The sequence below is a fragment of the Schistocerca americana genome, chromosome 4 (assembly GCF_021461395.2).
Source record: "Schistocerca americana isolate TAMUIC-IGC-003095 chromosome 4, iqSchAmer2.1, whole genome shotgun sequence".
NCBI lineage: Eukaryota > Metazoa > Arthropoda > Insecta > Orthoptera > Acrididae > Schistocerca > Schistocerca americana.
Window position 1 is genome coordinate 501,645,140 of NC_060122.1, and position 24,406 is coordinate 501,669,545.

General features: G+C 44.7%; 1 protein-coding gene across 1 annotated transcript in view; it reads left to right on the top strand.

Annotated features, from left to right (window-relative positions):
* The window catches only part of LOC124612390 (spondin-2-like), a 624,943-nt gene that overhangs the window by 399,375 nt on the left and 201,162 nt on the right, over positions 1–24,406 (top strand). The window contains exon 3 of the mRNA XM_047140568.1: positions 24,077–24,181. Coding sequence (XP_046996524.1) covers positions 24,077–24,181 — 105 coding nt within the window. The remainder of the gene's footprint in view (positions 1–24,076; positions 24,182–24,406) is intronic.

Here is a 24,406-nt window from a genome sequence, read left to right on the forward strand (position 1 = left end):
ACCAGTTTTTAATGTAGACAGCTAGTACCTGGTGCTCCGTCTTTGATCGAACATCGAGTGAACACAGTAATTTGCCTATTATTTAGTCGTGATAGTCGCACTTTCTGTGCGCGCTGGGCGATTTGCACAGTCGTTAATTTTGGTCAGTTCTGCACACAATCCTGACTGCAATTGCACTCCGTTCACGTTTGTCTCTTCGGCCTGTCTCTCTTGCCTCGCCGCCTACCACGGCCTGGCTCACTAGCGTCCTCTTTAGCACGGTATCTCCACTTGCGTGTCACGCTCTAATCACGTGAACGCAGCGCAAGGTTTCGCAGTAGCAAAACAAGCGTTTCTCAGGGGATGATCTGAAGAGCACAGTATTTATCTGGACAATTCCTTTTTATCATAGTACTTTTGTAATTAAAGGAGAAAATTCAGATATTAATTATTTACATACTGAAAATTTAAAACATGTATTAATAACAGTGTACGTGTCATCTGATGTGTCAAATAATAAGGTCACCTTACACTGTACTTTGCACATCAATAAAAGTCACGAACAACAATTTATGTGGGATAGCTTATCATAACTGCTCTTTAATTTGAACTCCAGAGAGGTAATCAAAGAAATAATGAAAATTTGTGCACAAGAATAAAAGCAAGATTTAGCAGATACCAGTATTAAGATGTGCAGACAACAGTGCTCTGCAGCCTGAATAGGCTTAGTACCTAACTTCCACGGTATTTCGAATGAGGTTAAACGAAATCCTAAGCAGGAAGGACGAGGATCAGTAGAGAAAATAATAACGACTACGTAAACGGAGGAACAGGCTAGAAATAGTGTATATGACTTAGAGATTTAAATAATTTTTTACGTAAGAACTTTTAATACATAGAACGGAATTTTCCTGTCGCAATTGAAGTTCGACTACTAGTTTCGGTTGCTATCTGCAACCATCTTAAGATCGTTCACAACATGAAAAAGCGGTGAATAACCATAGAAAAGCATCGTTAGCTGTAGTCATGTAACAACATACTTTCGTAAGTACCAAAACAATAATAGTACGTAGTTGAAAACGTCATCGCGAGCAAGCCAGGTTGTAGGCGGTAATTTAGAAGGTTGGCGGTCATATAGGAAATTTTCCAGTTGCAAAAGTAGAAGCTGGATCAAATGCTCATTACTTGCAACAGTATAACAGGTATTATCACGAGATCACTATATGCAACGGTTCCAAAAACAGTCAGCTATTTCGTAGCCTGGCTTACACAATACCGATCTTGCGTGGCGCATAACTTGGTCATCTTTATGAAATATGTACAAATTGAAGGATGTATGAGAACGCTGCACGTCCACCAGTCTAACAAGGCACGTCATAACGAAGTGCTGCGATCGTTGTGTATACTGTTCTCACGATAATATCTGTTCTACTGTTGCAAATAATGAGCTTTTGATCCAACTTGTATTTATGCAAGTGTCCGCCCCGGTAGCTGAGCAGTCAGCGCGACAGAATGTCAATCCTAAGGGCCTGGATTCGATTCCCGGCTGGGTCGGAGATTTTCTCCGCTCAGGGACTGGGTGATGTGTTGTCCTAATCATCATCATTTCATCCCCATCGACCCACAAGTCGCCGAAGTGGTTTCAGATCGAAAGACTTGCACACGGCGAATGGTCCACCCGACGGGAGGCCCTAGTCACACGACATTTCCATTTACTTATGCAACTGGACAATTTCCTATATAATCGTCAATCTCTGCGACTTTACCGCCTACAACCTGGCTTGCTCCCGGTGACGTTTTCAACTACGTACTGTTATTGTTTTGGTACAAAGCATGTTATGCATGACTAAAGCTAACGACGCTTTCCAATGTTTATTCATCGCTTTTTCATGTTTTGAACGAACTGAAGATGGTTGCTGGTATCAACCGAAACTAGCTATCGAACTTCAAATGTGTAGAGAAATTTTGGTCTATGCACTGAAAGATTTAACTTAAAAAATTATTTAGTTAACCAGATTAAGACCGCCGTTTTCCCCCTGACCACGACACGGACTTAAGGAATACTTTTATCTGAAATCAAGATTAAACAATACAGTCAAAATGAGGGAGGTGTGAGAAATACATCAGAGCAGACGAAGAAACATCTTTCCAACGAAATAAGGTTACTGATAACAACTACTATGATAACTTTAAGGAAGAAATTACTGAAACTAAAATCGTATGCCTGTGGGGAAGATGCAGACGTTGGAATTGGATTGTGGTGAAACCTGAATAGAAAGAGGGGGAGCGCTTGATATGTAGTATTACAGAAGGACTTTAAAAAGGAAGTGAGCAGGCAAAATAGGCACTGGGATGATACTAGACAGAACAGCAAGGAAAAATGTTCATGGAAAACTTAGCAAAACAATGGACAGGTTTGTGGAGCATCTACTGCGGCATGAAAAATGATGAACGTAGCAATGAATGAAAAGTTGGTGTGAATCCGTGACCGATATTTAGACAAAGGGCTCATTAATGGAAAAAGTAAGGGAACTTTGGCGTAGGAATATGCAGCAATTCTCTTTCCATCAGACTTTAGGACCACATCGACAAATTTTGAAAGTGAAGGTGAAGCAATTTCAGCTGCATCAAATCATCTAAACAACATTCTACATACATTCGACAAAGCAGCCATATTTTGTCATTCCAGAGCGGCGCAGTTATCAAAAGAAAGATAAAAAAACCTTGAAATTTAAGAAATAATTAAATCACTACAACGGAAGAACAAGACCATTGCAATTCAGTGAATGACATCTCATTGTGACTTATATGGTAACGAATATGCAGATTTTCTACACAAATAGCGCACCATGGTTGAAATGATTGGGAAAATAAATTGTCGTATTTTCCAAGGAGACACACTGTTAACAACATATTGCAAGAAGAATCAAAGCGATATAATAAAATTTCATGTCAGGGAAAGATCTGGAAAAACCTCGTGTGCGAGTTAGTAGTAGCCTATGGACCAAGAAGAGAAGCAAGAGCCATGTTCCGCTTGAATATGGGACATGACTGTTCGGACTCCCTCTTATATAACGTCTCTATCCTGTCATCTCATAATGTATTGTGTGTCACAAGATCGCTTTGGTCATGAACAAAGATAATTTAAAACAGTGTGTAAAATTAAGTGAATGTAATTCAGGCGAAACATCACTGTACTCCAAACCACGGAGGCGAACAACGAAAAGTCAAGTGCCAGAACATTAAGATAATAATAATAGTAATATTTTGCTTTGATTTAGTCACTGTTAATCGACAGGCGGGTCTCATGTACGTCGAACGAATTCCGCCGAATTGCATCTGAAAAAAGGGGCAGGAGGTTTGTCGAGAAGTTTACAGAAACGGGGAAATTCGCAACAAGCACAAGAGATCGCACATTTAGCACGCCCCGAAAGGAGAAGAGAGCGTGCGATGAGTAGAACGTCCTGAAATAAGTATGCGAAGAACTGAAGTTGCTGAAAGCATAAACCGCACATGTGAATGGAAAATTAAGCACAAGCAGTTGCTTCTTCCATATCATGTACCGCGTGTACAAGCTCTCAAGCCACAAGCCCAGCATTGCAGATTAGAGGTCTGACAATGAATTCTAAGACGGACTGCAGAAAATCCATAGCACACTGTTTGAAGTTTATTTACGGATGACGCGGGCGTCTCACAGAGTAAGAAAATAAGTTACCACATCAACAACGTGTGGGCCGATGTACATTTTCGAACAAGCATGACGGCAGGATTCAGATTCCAGCATGGCAGCAAATATCTAGGCACGAACTGAGGGCAACAGACTTAAGGCCCATGCAATATACTGAACCAATTAATTTAAGGGACAATCAAACCAAAACGAAACACATGAATAAAAGTAAGTAAACTAGAATGAGATTTTCACTCTGCAGCGGAGTGTGCGCTGATATGAAACTTCCTGGCGGATTAAAACTGTGTGCCGGACCGAGACTCGAACTCGGGACTTAAGTAAACTGTATGTTACTTCAAAAGTAATCGTTATAATTGTTAATACAATGATCCCATTGTGAGGTAACATGGTCTCTGCCTTCATGGGAAAACGTTTGCGGTTGTCCACAGAACCATGATTGTACCGCAGGAGTGCACCTCTGAGTCAGATGCAAGTGGACGGTCACAAATGTTTTTCTTCAGGACTCCACAAATATCTAAACCGCATGGGAGGTATCGTGACAGTATGGAAGATGTATAAGGACTTTCCAACGAAACTTCTGTAGCGTAGTCGAAACAACCTGCCAACAGAATCCCCGCTGATATGTTGCCAAGATTACTTCCCACAAGCTGCATAAGTATTGCTGGGAAGCCCTTACACTTTCTCCTTGCAGTCCCTATCCCTCCCTCCCTATTCGGTCTCAATGTTTGTGGAACGCTGAAGAACATCGCTCGTGGCTGTCAATTTGCTTCGAACGAAGAGTTGCATGCCTGGATACAGTCATGGTTCCGTAGGCAACCGCAAACATTTTTTCCATGGATGCAGTGATCGTCTTGCACTGCCTTTGAAATAATAAATAGTTTACTTACTTTTCTCCGTCTGTTTCGTTTTAATTTGAATACCCCATATAGATATTTCTTATGTCTAATTGTTTGAGACAAAATTCCTCGCGTCATTGGAGAACGTTGCCCTTGAAGAAAGAAAGAGACTGTAACTTTTGCATGCCGCATGTAGCTGCACCTAACACAAACGTTTAATTTGCGATAGATTAGAAGAAGAGGCCCAGCAGCATGACTTTCTGGTTCTGCTTCACTGTGGCACGTACCTCGGTGTTATTTACAGAAGAGTAGACGCCACGATCGACTAGTTAGGTTGTTCTCTTTCTGCAGCTGGATGTGGTCCAGTCTCTCTGTTGTAAAGAAAATAATGAAACACGGTTTGGTTTGTTTTCACTGCCGCCTGCTCACCTTTTTTCACTCTCAGTATTCAAACGCCTGTTGTAAAGCGACTCAGAGCAATACACGCCATGGAGGAGAACCTAAGTGGCGACAGGTGTAGATGCTGCTTGGCCCCCGCCTCTCGCGTCTCAGCTCAGAATAGCGCAAAACACGGCGTTATAATGACGTTTACGTTCGCTTCTGTCATCGAATAAACAAGCGTGATAATTCGCCGTTGGCTCCCCCTCCTGTTTACGGTGTGAGATGCCCGCTGCAGGGGAAACAAGGGAATTGCGCATGCGCAGGAGGCTGGTGTTTTCAGGGTTAACGCCCAGCAGCGCAAAACAGGCTCTTGTTGTTCAAGGCGTGGAGTAGGCCTCCAACACGAGCAAGAAGCGCCCACTAGTCATATCATATCTCAAGTGAAATTCATGGGCACACACGAAGTTGTGGCGCCGGCCGCGGTGGCCGTGCGGTTCTGGCGCTGCAGTCCGGAGCCGCAAGGCTGCTACGGTCGCAGGTTCGAATCCTGCCTCGGGCATGGGTGTGTGTGATGTCCTTAGGTTAGTTAGGTTTAAGTAGTTCTACGTTCTAGGGGACTTATGACCTAAGATGTTGAGTCCCATAGTGCTCAGAGCCATTTGAAGTTGTGGCGACGGCTTGTGTACTACTACTACTACTACCACTACTACTACTCGAGGTAATAGTAGTACCACTAGTAGAAGTTAAATTTATGCGCGGAATACTTTCACAAGAATGCTGGAAATGTGGAATTGTAGTTTAAAATATATACAGACATTTCACATACCGTGGACCGGATATGCTTTGATCACCGTGATTACTTTGACCAGTCATACAGCAAAAGATTTGCACCTCACTGCTGGCTCTCAGTTGGGAGTTCATTATATACTGTTTGTTACATCAATATACGCTAAAAAGTGCCATGTAGTGCCAATTTTCTTGCGCAACAGTTGGCGACGAATGAGAATTATACACACAAAAGCGTGTTAAAATAAGGTTGTAAAAAATCTACCGATATCATTTAACTGCAAAGCGATCGGTGTTTTCAAGTATATCATTTATTTTACTCGATTAATACGCAAAAAATACCACTGATTAGTTTTTCGTTCACACGTATATACGAGTCAAACGAAAACCTTAAATTTTTTTAAAAAATATTATTTATTGTTCAGAAGTGGTACAAAGCTCAATGCATGTCCTCCAGCGCTTAGAAAGTGCATAAATTCCTTTAGAAAAAAATTCTTTTGGTAGTCCGCGCAACCATTCATGCACGGCGTGGCGTACCTCTTCATCAGAAGGGGAACTTTTTTCCTCCCATAGCGTCTTTGTGTGGTCCAAACATATGGAAATCACTAGGGGAAAAATCTGGTGAGTATGTTGGATGAGGAAGACACTCAAAATGCAGGTCTGTGATTGTTGCAACTGTTGTACGGGCAGTGTGGTGCCTTGCGTTGTCATGTTCCAAAAGGGCACCTGCTGACAGTAATCCACGTCGCTTTGATTTGATTGCAGGCCGCAGATGATTTTTAGGAGATCTGTGCATGATGCACTGGTGACAGTGGTCCCTCTAGGCATGTAATGCTCCAAAATGACGCCTTTTTCGTCCCAAAAGAGAGTCAGCATAACCTTACCTGCTGATACTTCTGTTCGAAACTTATTTGGTTTTGGTGATGAGGAATGGCGCCATTCCTTGCTCGCTCTCTTCGTTTCCGTTTGGTGGAAGTGAGCCCAGGTTTCGTCCCCAGTAACGATTCTTGCAAGGAAGCCATCACCTTCTCGTTCAAAGCGCCGAAGAAGTTCTTCACAAGCATCAACACGTCGTTCTCTCATTTCAGGAGACAGCTGCCATGGCACCCACCTTCCAGACACTTTGTGGAACTGGAGCACATCATGCACAATGTGGTGTGCTGACCCATGACTAATCTGTAAACATGCTGCAGTGTGATTTAGTGTCACTCGGTGGTTTTCCTTCACTATGGCTTCAACTGCTGCAATGTTCTGTGGAGTCACAACTCGTTGTGCCTGACCTGGACGAGGAGCATCTTCCACTGAAGTCACACCATTTGCGAACTTCCTACTCCATTCGTAGATATGCTGCTGTGACAAACATGCATCACCGTACTGAACCTTCATTCGTCGATGAATTTCAATAGGTTTCACACCTTCACTACGCAAAAACCGAATAACAGAACGCTGTTCTTCCCTGGTGCAAGTCGTAAGGTGGGTGGCCATCTTTATACTGATATTGCGACGGTATGTTTGCATCTGCACTGTGCTGTCACCTACAGGCATTTCTGCACGCTGTTTGTGGCACGCTTACCAACTTGCAAGATATTGGCGCGAAATTTCGATTTGTTATTACAAATTTAAGGTTTTCATTTGACTCACCATCGTATATGCCACTGTATGACGATTTCTGAGGTTCTGTGCACGATTTCACCGTTTCGAGGTTACTTTGCCAACTAGTCATTGTTACCCCACGATTACAGATACACAATTTATTACATAGTGTTGATGCCAATGACAATGTGGAACTAAGAAATACATATATTAACCATCGGTATACTCATTTGTAACTGTTAATGTTCCTACAACTAAGAGAAACTAAAGTCCGTTGTATATTGCTCAAACTGCAAGCTGTTGAGGTGATTCATATACGACATATGTCAAGCATCTCTGGAATCGAGGTCTGAAGTTTGTTTGACCACAAGTGCCAGATATTGACTCGTTAAATGAAGAACAGATGTTATTAATTCAAATGGGTGTTCTCAAACGAGGATTCAGGACTAAGATGAATGAAATAAAAAGTACAAGTACTATGGTCAGTTAAATTTGGAGCAATGTGAGTTGTACTACATCTTAGTAACGTTCATTATATTTATAATTTTGATGATGGATCGCTCTGATTTATGTTCCGTAGTAGTTTTTCTTTCACGAAGTTTAATTAAGCACTTTAAAAACTTTAGATCAACGTATTTATTTCAAAGTTTCACCGCGTTTTTGAAATATTGGCCACAAATCGAATAGTAGCTGACGTGTTGTGGATGTGTAGGCCAGCCAACGTATCCCTAATCGATTCTAACTTTGACCATCCTGCATTTTTTACCATTACTTCCTCTGTATTTTAGAAAATGTATTGTACTAATCAGTACGTAATCCTTTTATACAACCTACTGTGTTCACTGACATAAATATCACAGAAGTTAAAAAACAGTCATGACAATCACATTTTAGTCTGAAAATCGGTCAAAGTATACCCAGGTTACGGTACATGTCTAGTTTAACAAGGACGGGACGCATAGTTGGCTATGATTTTGAAGTAAGAACCATCCAGGCATTTGCCTGACATAATTTATGGAAACCGCGGAAAATCTAAATCGGGATAGCCAGAAGTGTATGAAAGCCATTTTGTTAAAATGCCATTCTATTAAAGGTACAATTTCGTTCGGTTTATCCCCTTTGCACGACACTGTTTCATTTAAACATTCTGGGCAAAACTAAACAGGGCTGGGAAATCTTAAGACAGGCAACCCAACTGACATCATCCGCAGCCCAGGAAGGTGATGTGTGATGGGTTGCCTATCTTACGATGCATGAAACATTTTCCGCGCCAGTTTAATTCTGCCCACCTCGGACGTCGTTAGAAAGAAGATACTTCATAATATAGACAGCTAATGCTATACTGGTCATTGACTGCACACAATATACACGCTGTATTTCATCTTGTAAGAGACGACTGTCACAGCATGCAGTTATATTTCAACATCAGTCACTACAGACACTATAAGCCGACAAAAGCACAAAGACACTGTAAATCTGCTACTACCCTCCAGATAAAAGTATTTTTTTAACTGTTGCCTATCACCGTGGCCGATTTAAGACTGAGAGATTTTGTGAACAAGCTCTTAATGACGACGACAACGAAGTGAAAAAGAAATTTCACAGATTTCAATACAGGCGCGATAGAGTTCGTCGAACACTTAAGGGTAAAGTACGAGTGGAGACTCAGATTAAGTTCAGTGTAGCTATGGCTGTACCGCGTCTGCTGTATGGAAGCGATACGTGGATGAATAAAATAAATTACAAAAATTAAATACGAGCTTCTTAAATGAGATTTCTGAGAGCAATAAAAGGTTACTCCCTAAGGAATGACAAAAGGAGTGAAGAAATTAGACAGTAATAGGAAGGTACTCTAACAAGACCGAACTTTGCCTGTAACATCTTTATTGCACATTGTACTACATTATAAGCACTGTCCTCCTCAATCTACTCCTCCCCACTGGCTATACACTGTTCTCAAAGTTTCTTCCATTTCAGAAAAGCCTCTGGGAATGCCCTTTCTGGGATGTTGGGCAGGTCTTTTGTTCCATTGTTCCGAACCTCATAAACTGTATGGAAACGAGTTTTAGGGTTGGGATGCAGGAAAAAATCAGCAGCGGCTAAATCCGGAGAACAGGGCGGATGGAACACAAATCGAGTCTGATGTCTTGCCAGAGAGCAGCGGATAAGGCGCGAAGTGTGAGCCAGTGCAGTGTAATGATGCCACTGAAAATTTAATGGCGCGCCCCTACGCTGATGTCCACTTTATCAGCATCTTCTCGAACATGTAAACGACGATTTGCAGGATTCGCAGAACGAACTTTCTCTACGTGGTCATCGTCTGTTTATGCGGAATGTCGTCCTGGCCTGATGTCCTTACCGCCGACATTCTGCCGTGTTCAAAAGGCTTCAGCCACTGATGGCACTGCCTGTGACACATACAGTCCTCCCTGTACGCTCGACAAAACAATCAAAATGTGTCTGTAAACGTTTTGTCAAATCTGTAATCAAATTTCACACACACACAGATGCGCGCACGCACACACACACACACACACAAACACACACACACACACACACACACACACACATTGTTTTCCAAGCTCTTCTATTAGCATTTTGTCACTTATCCGAACAACAGCAGGTCCACGTGGCCATTTCGGCGGCTAACGGTCACAGCGGGAAGACAGTAACGGCAGTTTGCTCCTAAGCGCGCCACTACGTTTTCTGCGTAGCCGCAGCGTGGTCCCTCTACCGATTGACGCGATATTTCAAAAGCTCATTCTCTTTCTGAACGCACTTCTTATTTTCCTTGAGTGACAAGTATCTCAGAGTAAAGAGAATTGAAAAGAACACGTACTACCAGATGTTGAATCTCCCCCCCCGAGAATAATCCTACTGGAAGAACAGGCATTGGCCGTCCCGCGAAAAGGTGGTCTGAAACCTGATGGTGGAACAAGATGAAAACCTGTCATGAGGAGGAAGTAAGTAACTCAGTTTCCTACCCGATGATTCAAATGGCTCTGAGCACTATGGGACTTAACATCTGAGGTCATCAGTCCCCTAGAACTTAGAACTACTTAAACCTAACTAACCTAAGGACATCACACACATCCATGCCCGAGGCAGGATTCGAACCTGCGACCGTAGCGGTCGCGCGGTTTCAGACTGAAGCGCCTAGACCCGCTCTACAACACCGGCCAGCCCTATCTGATGAACACGAGAAGACACGATCAATAAAATTATGTGTTTGGTTGCGTTCAGCGTCAAGGCTCCACTAAACGTCCAAAAAGGTTTTTATTTCTAATCATTTCATTTAGAAGTAATAAACGATAATTATCAGTATTGGTGACAACAGCGTCTAGAATTGAGGCAGAATAAGTGCAGACTCGGAATTTGTTGTGAAACATCGTGGAATATTCCCTCTTCAGCCCCTGTGGTTTCAGATGCCTAGTGGCACCACACGTAGCCTTCAAAATGGCGGCTGTGACGGGGCTGCGTTCCAAGCAGAGAATTGTCATTGAGTTCCTTTTGGAGAATGTCTACGAGACCTGGCAGTGAACGAAAGCCCAGTGAGTCGTTGGGCGAGGTGTCTGTCACCATAGTAACAAGATCGTGCAAACATGTCCGGCCTCCCGCGTGCCAACCAGCCTCACACTGCTGTGATTCATCCAATGTTGGAACGTATGAACACTCTCATCCGAGGTGATTGACGGATCAGAATCACACATCTCCCTGCACAACTGGACGTCTCTGTTGGTAGTGACGGCCCACTCGTTCACCAGTTGGGGTACTCAAAGGTCTGTACCCACTGGGTTCCTCGCTGTTTAACAGAAGACCATTAAGAGCAACGAAGGACCATCTGTGCGGAATTGCTTGCGCTTTACGAGGCTGATCGTAACAAATTTTTGTCGAACATTGGCACAGGTGATGAAATGTGGGTTCATTACTACGAACCGGAAACGAAACTGAGAATAATGGTGCGGTACCACACTATTTCTCTTCTGAAAAAAAGGCTCAACGCCGTACCTTTTGCAGTTAAAGTCATGGCGAAGTTCTTCTGCGACTCTCTTTGGTGCAACGATTATCTCTGAAGTGCCTTGTGGCACCATCAGGAAATTGAAGAAACAACTTCAGCGTGTTCGTCGCCAAGTTTCCTTCTCAATGACAAGGCCTCACACAAGTCTGGGACCCGAGAGGAGCTCACAACATTTCCTTTGACTGTTCTTCCTTTTTCACCCCATAGCCCGGATCCCACACCTCCCGAGATCTGTCTGTTTTGTCCATTGAAGTACCCACTCCACAGATGACGCAGCAAGAGGTTGGCTCCAACGTCAGTTAGAATGGTACCATGCGGGCATAAGAGCCCTGCCAGTAAGGTGGCATAAGGTCGTCGCATTGAACGGAGATTATATTGAAAAACAGGGTTTTGCAGGGAAAGTAGTGGGGAATAATACGGTGTATTGGAATCCTGAATAAAACCAACCTGCTTTCAAAAAAAAAAAACTTTTGCATTACTTATTGATCGTAGCTCGTATTGGAGTCTCCTCTCTCAGGCAGAGGTTCGATACCAGGAATTAGGAAAATTGCTAAAAATGCTTAATTCGAAACAAGTAGCCGGCCGGTGTGGCCGAGCGGTTCTAAGCGCGTCAGTCTGGAACCGCGCGACTGCTACAGTCACAGGTTCGAATCCTGCCTCGGGCATGGATATGTGTGATGTCGGGAGTGGCTCTGAACACTATGGGACTCAACTGCTGTGGTCATAAGTCCCCTAGAACTTAGAACTACTTAAACCTAACTAACCTAAGGACAGCACACAACACCCAGCCATCACGAGGCAGAGAAAATCCCTGACCCCGCCGGGAATCGAACCCGGGAACCCGGGCGTGGGAAGCGAGAACGCTACCGCACGACCACGAGATGCGGGAGCGTGGGATGTCCTTAGGTTAGTTAGGTTCAAGTAGTTCTAAGTTCTAGGGGACTGATGACCTCAGATGTTAAGTCCCACAGTGCTCAGAGCCATTTGAACCTTTTTTTTTTTTCGAAACAAGTAGGCAGAATAAAACTGTACAATGAGTAAGACACTCGGCTTTCACATCAAAGGAGTAGGGCTCAATTTCCTGTGTGGCCATCCAGGATTAGGTTTCCGATTACTCGTGTAAATAGTTTAAGGCGAATGCCAGGATAATTTTAAAAAGAATCTGACGAACGATTCCTCCGTCTGTGCTTCTCTGAACGAGCCAGTGCCATGTCTCTAATGACGTCGGTGTCGACAAGGAGTTGAACTCTAAACTTCTCTACTTTTTTTTCGAAGCGGCTGACACGGCTCCTCTTCAGGCCTAGCATGATTTACAGCGCACTCTGCCCCCAGCAGTCACTCCTTGTTGCCGACAAGCTCGCGAGTGTAGCCAGGGAACGCTTTCCGGGACAATTATGAATTATTCCGGCAGCTCGCCCCTCGCCCGGTGTCTGCACGCGGCGTGTTGCCCGCGCAGACATGCGCGCGCGTGCCAGGCGACGGCCTCGGGCAAATGCATCGCTACAGTATTCATCTGAGCGCCAATCTGGGAGCGGGGCAGTGCAGGGCGCATTGTTTGTCCGCGCTGTAATATTCTACGAGCGCCTCGCGGCCGCAGCTGTGAGAGGGCCACTTTCCCACGGCCGCGGCGCGAGCGAGCACTCCCTGGCCCTGAGATACCTGTGCGAACCGCGGGCCACCAGACGTCATTCCCAGAAACTCAGGTGCGCGGCATACGTCGCGCGTACCTCGTACAGTCTTCATTCAGGCTGCTTTCGCGGACACCAACAATGTTTCTTGAGACCGACTTACACTGTACAACACAATTAAACGGTCACTTTCCCGAAACCTGTAATTGTCTCCCGCTACGGCGCACAAGTCTGAAAATTAGCTCAAACGTGCCTACAATGTTGATCTGTAACGGTAGCGCCCTGTGACGTTATCCTCGGACTCGGTGTCGCTTCACACACCAAGATCTCGACACATGTGACAATGGGCCAGAATTCAGAAGTACGAGGGCTATTCGGAAAGTAAGGAACGATAGGTCACGAAATTGAAACCACAGTGAAAAGCAAAATTGTTTTATTTGCAACAGTTGGCTACAACTTCCAGCTACTTATCTCCATAATCGCCGATCCTACTTAGACGTTTGTCGTAGCGTTGTACCAACTTTCCTATACCCTCGTTATAGATGGCAGCCGCCAGTCCTTTCCACCAATTCTCTAAGCTGGCCCACAGCTTGTTGTCTGTGCCAAATTGTCTTCATAGCCAGCGGTTCATGTGAGCAAAGATGAAACTCAGAGGGAGACATTACGGGCTGTATTGTGTGTAATGAAACATTTCCAATTGAAAACGATGCAGCAGCATCTTCATTGCCCCTGCAGAATGCGGCTGAGAGTTGTCTTGAAGAAGAAACCGTACGACAGTTGTCTAAGGTTGGTTGCATAGCTTCAGGCGAAATTTCTGACCAGGCCCTCGTACTTGGCGGGAGACACTATTGTTCTAGGTATCTTTATGTGCTCCCTGTGTGCTCAGGACCAAAAAGAACGACGTAAAGCGATCGACGGGCATATTAGAGACATTGCCCAACACATCTGTGCAAAACTTCATCAGTTTTTCACTGTGGTTTCCATTTCGCGACCGATCGTTCCTTACTTTTTCTGAATAACCCTCGTATAAGGCAAGTTCAAAAAGAAACGAGCCGGAGGCATAATTACAGAAACCAGTACCTGTATGTTAGAAGTACTGACCCTGACTGTTGAGACACTTGTCCCACTGTGGCACAAGGCGGTGAATAGCTGTCTCATAAAATTCCGGGGGCTGTGATGTTAACCAGTTCCGCACGTACAGCTGGACATCGTCGTCCGCGATGACGTAACGTGACGTCCGGGCTTCATCAGGGGCACCCCGACCTCTGGGTAGGCTGAGTCCTAATAGGCTGTCCCTACTTTGCCTCCTGGTGTTTTCTTCTCGTTGTCTTCTTGTCTTCACTTTGCCCTTCTGAGTATTTATTTGCTGGCTGTGTTTCAGTCATCTGTGGCGGCCCAAGGCAGGCCGACTCGTCGGAGGTGAATCGTTTGCCCCTCAAAGCCTTTTTCAGGGGACCAATAATGGCGTAATCACAGGGAGAGAGGTCCGGACTGTATGGAGGGAGGCCGAGAATCTTCCATTTGAATTTCTGCAGGAGTGCCGCGGCTGTGATGCCCATATGAGCCTTTGCACTGTCGTGGAGCAGAATGACCCCATGGGTGAGATTGCCTGGTCATTTTGATTTGATCGCTTGGCGAAGGGTGGTCAATGTTTGCGAGTAACGCTGGGCATTTACTGTTGTCCCGTGCTGCACGAAGTGAATCAGAAGGGGGCTATCTTGGTCAAAGAAGAGAATCAGAATAGCCTTCCCTGCAATCGTGTGAATGGGTTTTTTTGGTGGTTGTGACCCTGGATTCTTCCACTGGAGACCTTGTCGTTTTGATTCTGTTTCGAAGTGATGACACCATGACTCATCTCCAGCCACCACTCGTGCCAGGAACGCGTTCCCTGCCCGAGCATAGCGCTGCAGATGAGCAAGACAGTGGGCCATTCGACATGCTTCCTGGTGTGGTTGAGGACTGTGGGGAACCCACTGGGCGCACACTTCCGACGCTCAATCCGACCACGGTGGCTGTGGATTTCACAGTCACTCGGCGGTCCTGCGCAATGAGTGCATCCACCAGCTGGACGATGTCATCGGTAATGCAGTGCGGTGCTCCAGACCGTGCATCGTCGGCTAACGACACCCGTCCTTCCCTGAAGCGCTTGTGCCATTGCTTGACCCTCGCAAGGGACATGCAGTGTTTTCCGTACGCTTGTGACATTCGTCGATGAATTTCCGCTCATCCTACTCCTTTCGCTGTCAGAAAACAAACAATACCTCTTTGCTCTTCTGTCGACGCCTCCATCTCACTGTTTGCAATGCGACTTGGACGATGATGCATGCTGCTGCTAGCTCTGTATAGTCATTTGACGCGCACGAGTGCCCTCTAGCGACGGGCTGTGAACTTCCACTCTCTGGTCGGAACCACACCTCACGATACTACCCTCCTGTCACCTGTTTGAGCATTCCAGACTGCGGCTCATTTCTTTTTGAACGCCCCTCATACATGTGAGCTGTAAGATTTCGCATGCGGCCAGAACGCGTAGTTCAGTGACGTACCGCCACTGATCTGAAGTTTCTCGAAATGGTTGGCTGTCACATTGGCGGCTAGGAATCACGAATGGCTTTCTCTGTACAGGGACATTTCTGAGGTGCGCAACAAAGGTGCGCGGGTAGCACTGGGGGTGTTGCCCAACTGGGAGCTCTTGCAGGAACCTTTTTTGTTTTATTTTCGCTTGTGGCAATACTGCACTCCCCTCCCCCTCCCCGGTGATCAGGGCGCCAAACAAGAGGACTGAACAGGCATAAAGACCCGATTGCTGCTTGGATTCACCTTCATGTTTTGTCGAGCAGTTTTGAACGGTTCTTTGTGGTTCCACACTGAATATCGGAGCAAAAATTGCCATCACGCTGCATCCCAAAAGGCTGTGATCACGTTTAATGGCGTTGCGGGCCCACAGTGTCCTTCGAGAAGGGCTGAACCGTCTGTGGATTGTCAGCAGAGTAAAAAGTTATAAAGAACTAGGTCCTGTTGCTTATCGCAAAACGTGTGGAAATCAAGGCCCCAATGGAAGTGGTAGCTGCATTAACGTCCTTTATGCCACCCTCTGTAGCATTTTTGTGTCCGTTCTGAACAGTCGTATATCTGGGATGTTTTTCAAGGCCTCCCATAAGAAGACCCCATATTTTCAACGCTGGGCGTCGCGGTTCTGACCTTCACCACAGGGGCGTCAAGAGAGGAGGGAAGGAATGAAAGAAGATTGGGTTTAACGTCCCGTCGACATCGAGGTCATTAGAGGCGGAGCACAAGGTCAGATTGTGTGAAAGATGGGGAAGGAGATCGGCAGTGTCCTTTTAGAGGAACCATCCCGCCATTTGCCTGGAACGATTTAGGGAAATCACGGAAAACCTAAATCTGGAGGCCGGACGCTAGTTTGATTCGTCGTCCTTCCGAATGAGAGTCCAGTGTGCTAAGCGTCAAGAGGGGGGTGAAGTGTGGTAAGAAGGTGTATAATGACCTTTGCATCATGTGATAAGATCATGGAGGCGTTCGGCAGAATTGTGATTTTCGTGTCAATGTGACATCATTAACCCACCTTACAACTCACATGAGCTTCAGAGCTTTGGCCTTTTATCCACATACGTCGACGCTTTGCTGTTTCAAGCGTCGCGTGAGCCCGAGCATGAACTCGCAATGTGCCACGATTTTGTACCGTATCAGGTCAATGTTTTAGGCACCTATAAAATGACTTTTGATCTTAACAATATGAATATTTATATATGTGTTTGGAGAGAGAGATTGATTTTCGATTCAGATTTTTACTTTAAGTCGTAACTGGTGCTCGAATTTTGGTTGCTGCCTCCTTGAATGATCAGCTTCTGCACCAGTTAGTGACGTATTATAATTTGAGGAAGTTATTGTTCTTTAAGGTTTAAAATACTACTCTGTTGGTTACTTGGCAGTATTGCGGATAGCTATAAGCCCCAGTTTTCGTAGCTTTTCATACCTAAGGGACCACTGTTATAAGTAAATAAGATCAAATAGCAATCTGCTTTTCGTGAGAAAAAAAGGAGATTGCTTAGCACACAAACTTCCTTCAAACTACGCGTCCTGCTGCATCAAAATTGGTCAGTGCAGCACCATACTATTATACAAGAATGGCTCTGAGCACTATGGGACTTAACATCTGAGGTCATCAGTCCTCTAGAACTTACAACTACTTAAACCTAACTAACCTAAGGACACCACAAATATCCATGCCCGAGGCAGGATTCGAACCTGCGACCGTAGCGGTAGTGCGGTTCCAAACTGAAGCGCCTACAACCGCTCGGCCACAGCGGTCGGCTCTCCCAGAAGACCAGATGACATCCCTACTTATGGCCTCAATTCAGAGAGGACAGACTACTATTTTGACGACATCTTTGTTGTGTAATCATCTATGGAACTTAATAAAGTTAATTCATACACGTTGCCTCACACCCTCTTCTTCGATACAAATAAGCATTTGTCAGATGTAAAAAGTTTCGCACTACTTTGTGTCTCCCTCTGCACGGGTGAAACGGACGGTCTTATTCTTTCAAGGAAGAGGCGTCGTCGCAAGAAAACTGCATTTAAATCTGAGGAACTGTCGGCTGTATTACTCCGCCAATTCGGCTGGAAGCTTCGTAATGCCCACGTACCCCTTTCCCGGCAAGAATACGCTATAAAATCGGTATTGTTAGCTCTTAGTACTTTCACTCGTATTCTCTGCTCTCGTGCATAATTCGAGCTCACATTAGCTCATGAAATGAATTACATGCAAATAAAATATTCAATTACGTTTTTTCTACCATCTCACCTTTTCTCAAATATGAATAATTCGGGCTTGCGTTAGCTCATGAAAGAATTATTCAGTAATTATTACCAAACTGGAACGAGGCGGAATGGAGCGTGTAGTCCATCTCGGCGCCTCAGCGCTTGCGTTTGCAGATTTGCTAATGCAGATACCCCATACAAATATTTCATATACATCAACCAGCATCTATTCACAGCCAAAATGCAAATAGAATATTTCGCACTGACAGGAATGTGAAATATTACTCCATGAACGCCTGGGCGAATGACACAGGGCTGATATTCCGGTATTACCATGCCCGTCGGATGTGTTCATTAAAATTTCGTCCTTGCACGAATTTACTTTCAGTACTTTCTGCACAAAAAAGAGAGTGCTGCGATTAGTTGATGTCTATTGGATGTTTCTAACCTTATTGGACATTCCAGATGCATAATGCAACACACCATGCGGACAGGACACGCACGCGCACGTGGAGCTTTTCGTGATCGGACATTCAGAACGGTCGAATCATTGGCATCACGCACTGAGATGACGCAAGTCATGGCATACCTCGTAATATCGTTTCGGGCCTCGTTTTGCTCGACATAGTGCAGAAACTTGACGTGGCATCGACTCAATAAGTCGGTTGGCAGTCCCTTCAGAAATCCTGAACCATGCTGCCTCTGTAGTCCCCCATAGTTAACGAAAGTATTGCCTGTAAAGCATATTTTACACGAACAGACCCTCCATTATGTCTCATAAATTTTTGGTGGGATTCACGTTGGGTCATCTGTATGGCTAAATCATTCGCTCGATTTGTTCATAACGTGCTTCAGACTAATCGTGAACAACTGTGGCCCGCTGACATTGCGCATTGTCACTCATAAAAATTCCATCTTTTTGGGAACATGAAGTCCTTCAATCGTAATGAATGGGCCCCAAAAGAGCCGAACATAAGCATTTCCAGTCAATTATCGGTTCAGTTGGACTAGAGGACACAGCCCATTACATGTAAACACAGACCACACCACTATGGAGCACTACCAGTTTACACAGTGCCTTTTTGACAACTTGAGTCCGTGGTTTCATTAAGTCTGAACCACATTCGAACAATAACAATAGCCTTTACCAATAGAAACCTGGTCTCATCTGACTTTCCCACGGTTTCCCAGTCCTCTAGGGCCCAAACGGTATAGTCACCAGCCAAGGAGGGGCGTTGCAGTCCATGTCGTGCTGTTAGCAAAGCCACTCGCATCCGTCACCTGCTGTCATAGTCCATTAACGCCAAATTCCACCGAACAGTCGTAAGGGATACGTTCGTCGTATGTCACACATTGATTTCTGCGGTTATTTCATGCAACGTTGCTTGTCTGTTAACACTGACAACCCTACGCAAACTCCGGTGCTCTCGTCGTTAAGCAAAGCCCGTCGGCCACTGTGTTGTCCGTGGTGAGAGGTAATGCCTGAAGTTTGACATTCTCGGCACACTCCTGACGCTGTGTATCTTGGAATACTGAACTCCCTAAAGATTTCCGAAATGGAATGTACCACGCGTCTAGCTTCAACTATCATTCCGAGTTCACAGTCTACGAAGCCCCGTCGTGTGGCCACAATCACCTCCCTATCCTTTTCTATCTTGTGTACGTGGTACTACCGCTGTCTGTATATGTGCATGTCGCTATCCCATGACTTTTATCACTACATTATACGACAGTTCGCACAGACAGTTAGCAGTACTGCAATGACTGCAGAGCGAGTGGTGGCGAGGTGGACTCAGGACATCAGTGTGGCAAGTAGACTCTGCGGCAAGACTGCACCACGAGGAGACCGTAGCATTACTCGACTGGCTCTAACGAACAGACAGATGGCAGCAGCGGAAATACGTACAGAGATAACAAGCACTGTGTCGCCTTGAACTGTCAAGGAAGTTACTGGAAACTAGGTTCAGATCTTCAGAGACTTAAATTGTTAGAACCCGAGAAAACGGGAGAATGAGTGGCATTTTGTGATCTCAGATCTGTTTATGTTGGTTATATTGACGCTAATGTGCCCGCAAAATACATCGTAGAATGTTACGGGAAGAAGCGATCGAGTGCCATACCTCTCCAACTTCTGGATTCGTGAGATGCATAGATATTGGATATGACCACAGGACTGATACGATAGTTGTTGAAGAAAGGCTGAACGTCGCCATTATATGCCAAAAATGGTAAACCCTGTTGTCACACTCTTCACGAGCAAAGTACAGCAGGATAGCGCAAGACCTCCAGTGCAGTTCACAACATTAACGCCTCGAGGAATGCACAGGACCTTGAATGATTTTCCTAGTCCCCTGATTTGTCACCCATAGACCGTGACTTGGATGCAATGGGAGATGTATACTTCCATACCAGTCGCCAGCGAATAATTTTCATGAACTGACACAATATGTGTTTTAGGTACGCCATGAAAACCCTCAAGATGACATTCCAAGGCTGTTTGCTTACATGCCACAGCGAATACAATAGTGTGGTCAGACGTCATAGTGCCGGCCGGTGTGGCCGAGCGGTTCTAGGCGCTTCAGTCTGGAACCGCGCGATCGCTACGGTCGCAGGTCCGAAACCTGCCTCGGGCATGGAAGTGTGTGATGTTCTTAGCTTAGTTAGGTTTAAGTAGTTCTAAGTTCTAGGGGACGGATGACCTCAGATGTTAAGTCCCACAGTGCTCAGAGCCATTTGAACCATTTACATGTCACAGTGATGCTGATGCTCGATATCAGTTCTCAAGCATTGAAAGTTTAATCGTTTAATATCTGATATGTGATTAACATCTAATCAAAGTTTGTAAAAAATGTAATGTGTGCCTCATGGTGTTATACTATCCATTTTCGTCATTGTATTATGGTAGTAATTTCTAGACATCAACACAAGACATGGTTCTAGTGACCCTCTCACCAGTGACTTTTTTTCTTGCTGTAGGAGTGGGGATGGAGAGCTATGCCAATATATAGATGAATCGTCTATAACAACATTGAAATATAAAAGGCATTCTAGAACCCCATGCTCAGTGACAGAGTGATCAATAAAACACAAAACTCTCAGGCCTTGGAGTGGAACGTTATCCGAATGAAGGGGAGAGTTGACAGATTAAGGAACTCCGTATTAGATGAAATCTTGAAATTTTCAATTTCTGTTTTCTTCATTGACATTAATATACGTAATTTCCCCTTTCCAGTGACATACTTGGTGATCAAAAAGTCAGTACAAATTTGAAAACTGAATAAATCACGGAATAATTCCGTGGTTTATTAAGTTTTCGAATTTATACTGACTTTTTGATCACCCAGTAAAACACATACACTGAAGCACCAAAGAAACTGTTATAGGAATGCGTATTCAGATACAGAGATATGAGACAGGTAGAATATGGCACTGCAGTCGGCAACGCCTATATAAGATAGGAAGTTCAAATGCTCTGAGCACTATGGGACTTAACATCTATGGCCATCAGTCCCCTTAGAACTACTTAAACCTAACTAACCTAAGGACATCACACAACATAAGACAAGAAGTGTCTGGTGCAGTTGTTAGACCGGTTACTGCTGCTACTATGGCACGTTATTAAGATTTAAGTGAGTTTGAATGTCGTGTTATAGTCGGCGCACCAGCGATGAGTCACAGCATCTTCAAGGTAGCGATGAAGTGGGGATTTTCCCGTATGACCGTTTCAGGAGTGCACCGTGAATATCAGGACACAAGTAAAATATCAAATCTCCGACATCACAGCGGCCTGAAAAAGATCTTGCGAGAATGGGACCACCGACAACTGAAGAGAATATTTCAGCGTGACAGAAATGCAAACCTCCCGCAAATTTCTGCAGATTTCAGTGTTGGGCCATCAACAAGTGTCAGTGTCCTAACCACTCAACGAAACATTATCGATATTGGCTTTCGGACCCGAAGGCCCACTCATGTACGCTTGATGACTGCATGACACAAAGCTTTACACCTCGCCTGGGCCCATCGATATCGACATTGGACTGTTGTTGACTGGAAGCATTTTACCTGGTCGGACGAGTCTCTTTTCAAATTGTATCGAGAGGATGGACGTGTACGAGGACGGATACAACGGCATGAATCTGACAGGTAACAAGTACGTAAGCATCCTGTCTGATCACCTGAATCCATTCATGTCCGTTGTGCATTCCGGCGGACTTGGGCAATCCCAGCAGGACAATTCGACACCCCACACATCCAGAATTGCTACAGAGTGGCGACAGGAACACTCTTCTGTGTTTAAACACTTCCTCTGGCCATCAAATTTGCCAGACATGAACATTATTGAGCATATCTGGAATACCTTGCAATGTGCTGTTCAGAAGAGATCCCCATCCCCTCGTGCTCTTAAGGATTTGTTGACAGCCCTGCAAGATTCATGGTGTCAGTTCCCTCCAGCACTACTTCAGACGTTAGTCGGTTCAATGCTACGTCGTGTTGCGGCACTTCTGCGTGCTCGCGGGGGCCCTACACGATATTAGGTAAATTTGCCATTATCTTTGGCTCTTCAATGTACATTATTACCCTACTTTTCGTTTTTCATTCATCTAAATAAAACACTGTGTGGACATGACCATTTTCCATGAATCTGAAGTACTGAAAAAGGTAAGATCCGTCAGTTATTTAGGACATGGGGATTTAAAAGCTTTCAAGACTGTTGAGGAAGAGAAGCCACTTGGAGAAAATGTAACTATCACTAAACTGGATTTCACAGATCATGAACAAAGCAAATGAGTACGAGATTGCGACGACTGAAAACTGCATACAAGAGAAATTAATTGGAAAACGGCAGAGGATTAAATGGTAAGAACAGAATCTATCATAAATAAAACCTAAAATTATCATGGCATGGCCATCAAGCAAAACGTTAGTAATGTAGAAGATATGAGACAAACTGTAGGGGTAGTTTTGTTTCACTTCCCTTCAACAGAAGAGAAACTGATTCACGGCCTATGTCCTTCAGGAAGTGATTCATGGTGCAAATTCAACATATCGCAGCAAAACTATAAGAAATTTATTCATAAACCAGTTATACCATTTGCAATAGTGGAGGTCCTGAAAGAAAGTTTCAGAAATTTGCCAGGTGTAAGACTATTGAAGAAATGTCTTCATGGCCAAACCCAGAATACTAATGGGTCCATCAGCATAGTAATGTTGCCCAGAATTATACTGAATTAAACAGAAAAAGACGGTGGGGAAATGGGGAAGGTCTTGAAATGAAGACTGTACATTCCCTGAAAGAGTTACACTGGTAAAGAATAGTTGATATGAATGAGAAAATTAAAGGTTTTTAAGATCTGTATGCAAATAAAGTGGTTATGTGAGTTCTAATGATGCGATGAGGAGGGGGAAGGGGGCGATGCAGGATTTTAGTAAACAGAAATGGAACAGAGGCTGGGATGTGGGCTGGTCTATCATTTGTAGAGAAAAAGATTAGGGAAAGTTGGAGAGAGACTGGGTGAACCAAGTTGTTGGGTACGAAATTGAGGGATGAGTTAGAGCAGTTCAGACAGGAAGAGAAAAGAAGCTTCTGAAATGTCGTGTTACAAAAGAATGCCGAAGATTAGATGGTTAGGTCGATTAACTAATGAGGAGATACTGAATCGAATTTGGGAGAAAGGAAATATGAGGCACAACTTGACTAAATGAAGGGATTTTTTATTTAATCGTATGGCAAGGGTCCCCCCCCCACCCCCCCGGGTGCCGGTCTTTCAATTTGTCGCCACTTCGGCGACCTGCGGTTGATGAGGATGGTATGATTACGATAAGGATAGCACAACACCCAGTCCCTGGGCGGAGAAAATTCATCGAACCCAGCCGGGAATCGAACCCGGGCCCAGAGGATTGACAATCCGTCAAGCTGACCATTCAGCTACCGGGGGCGGACAATGAAGGGATCATATGGTAGGACACGTCTTGAGACATCAACGAAACTTAATTATGTTAACGGGGTGACGTGTGAGAAGGTAAATATTGTAGAGGGAGACCAAAGATTGCCTATAGCAAGCAGGTTCAAATGGTTGTAGGTTGCACTACTTAATGAGACATGAAGAGGCTTACTTGGAGAGCGGCGTAAAACCAGTCTATAGACTGAATATCATGATAACGCAGTCATATTTTTGGATTCATCTTCCAGTCGTTTTTATAGTTGTATATATAATTTTGTCACTTACGTGTCTGACCTATTTTGGAATTCTCGGCACCACAGGTTGCTAATAGCCTAGAAGTTACATAATTATGTATTTTAGTGCGTTTTCACCGCAGATAACACAGAATCTTTGCTTCTACTTAATGTAAAACTGACTGAAGGTATTCCCTCTGATGTCTGTCGCAGGTGTCCGCCGTAAGTCGCATCACGCCGTCTCCTGACTGGTTCATCGGCATAGACAGCGTCGACCTGCTGGTGGCCGGTTCCTGGCTGGACTCCATCACTCTTGAGGTAAGACACACGACGGATGGCGTAGTGAAAACCGCGGAACTACAGTGTACATTTACGTTGGTGGTTCGTAATGCGCTCACTGTTTTCGAAGTGCACCGCCTGATAAAGTGATGCATCCAGAAGACATGGTCATACGTAGATTCGTATATGTACACATCTTCCACCGGTGTGTACATGCTTAGTAATGTCACCAGGATGCAGCAGCGTTGTTCGTCTTTAGTAATG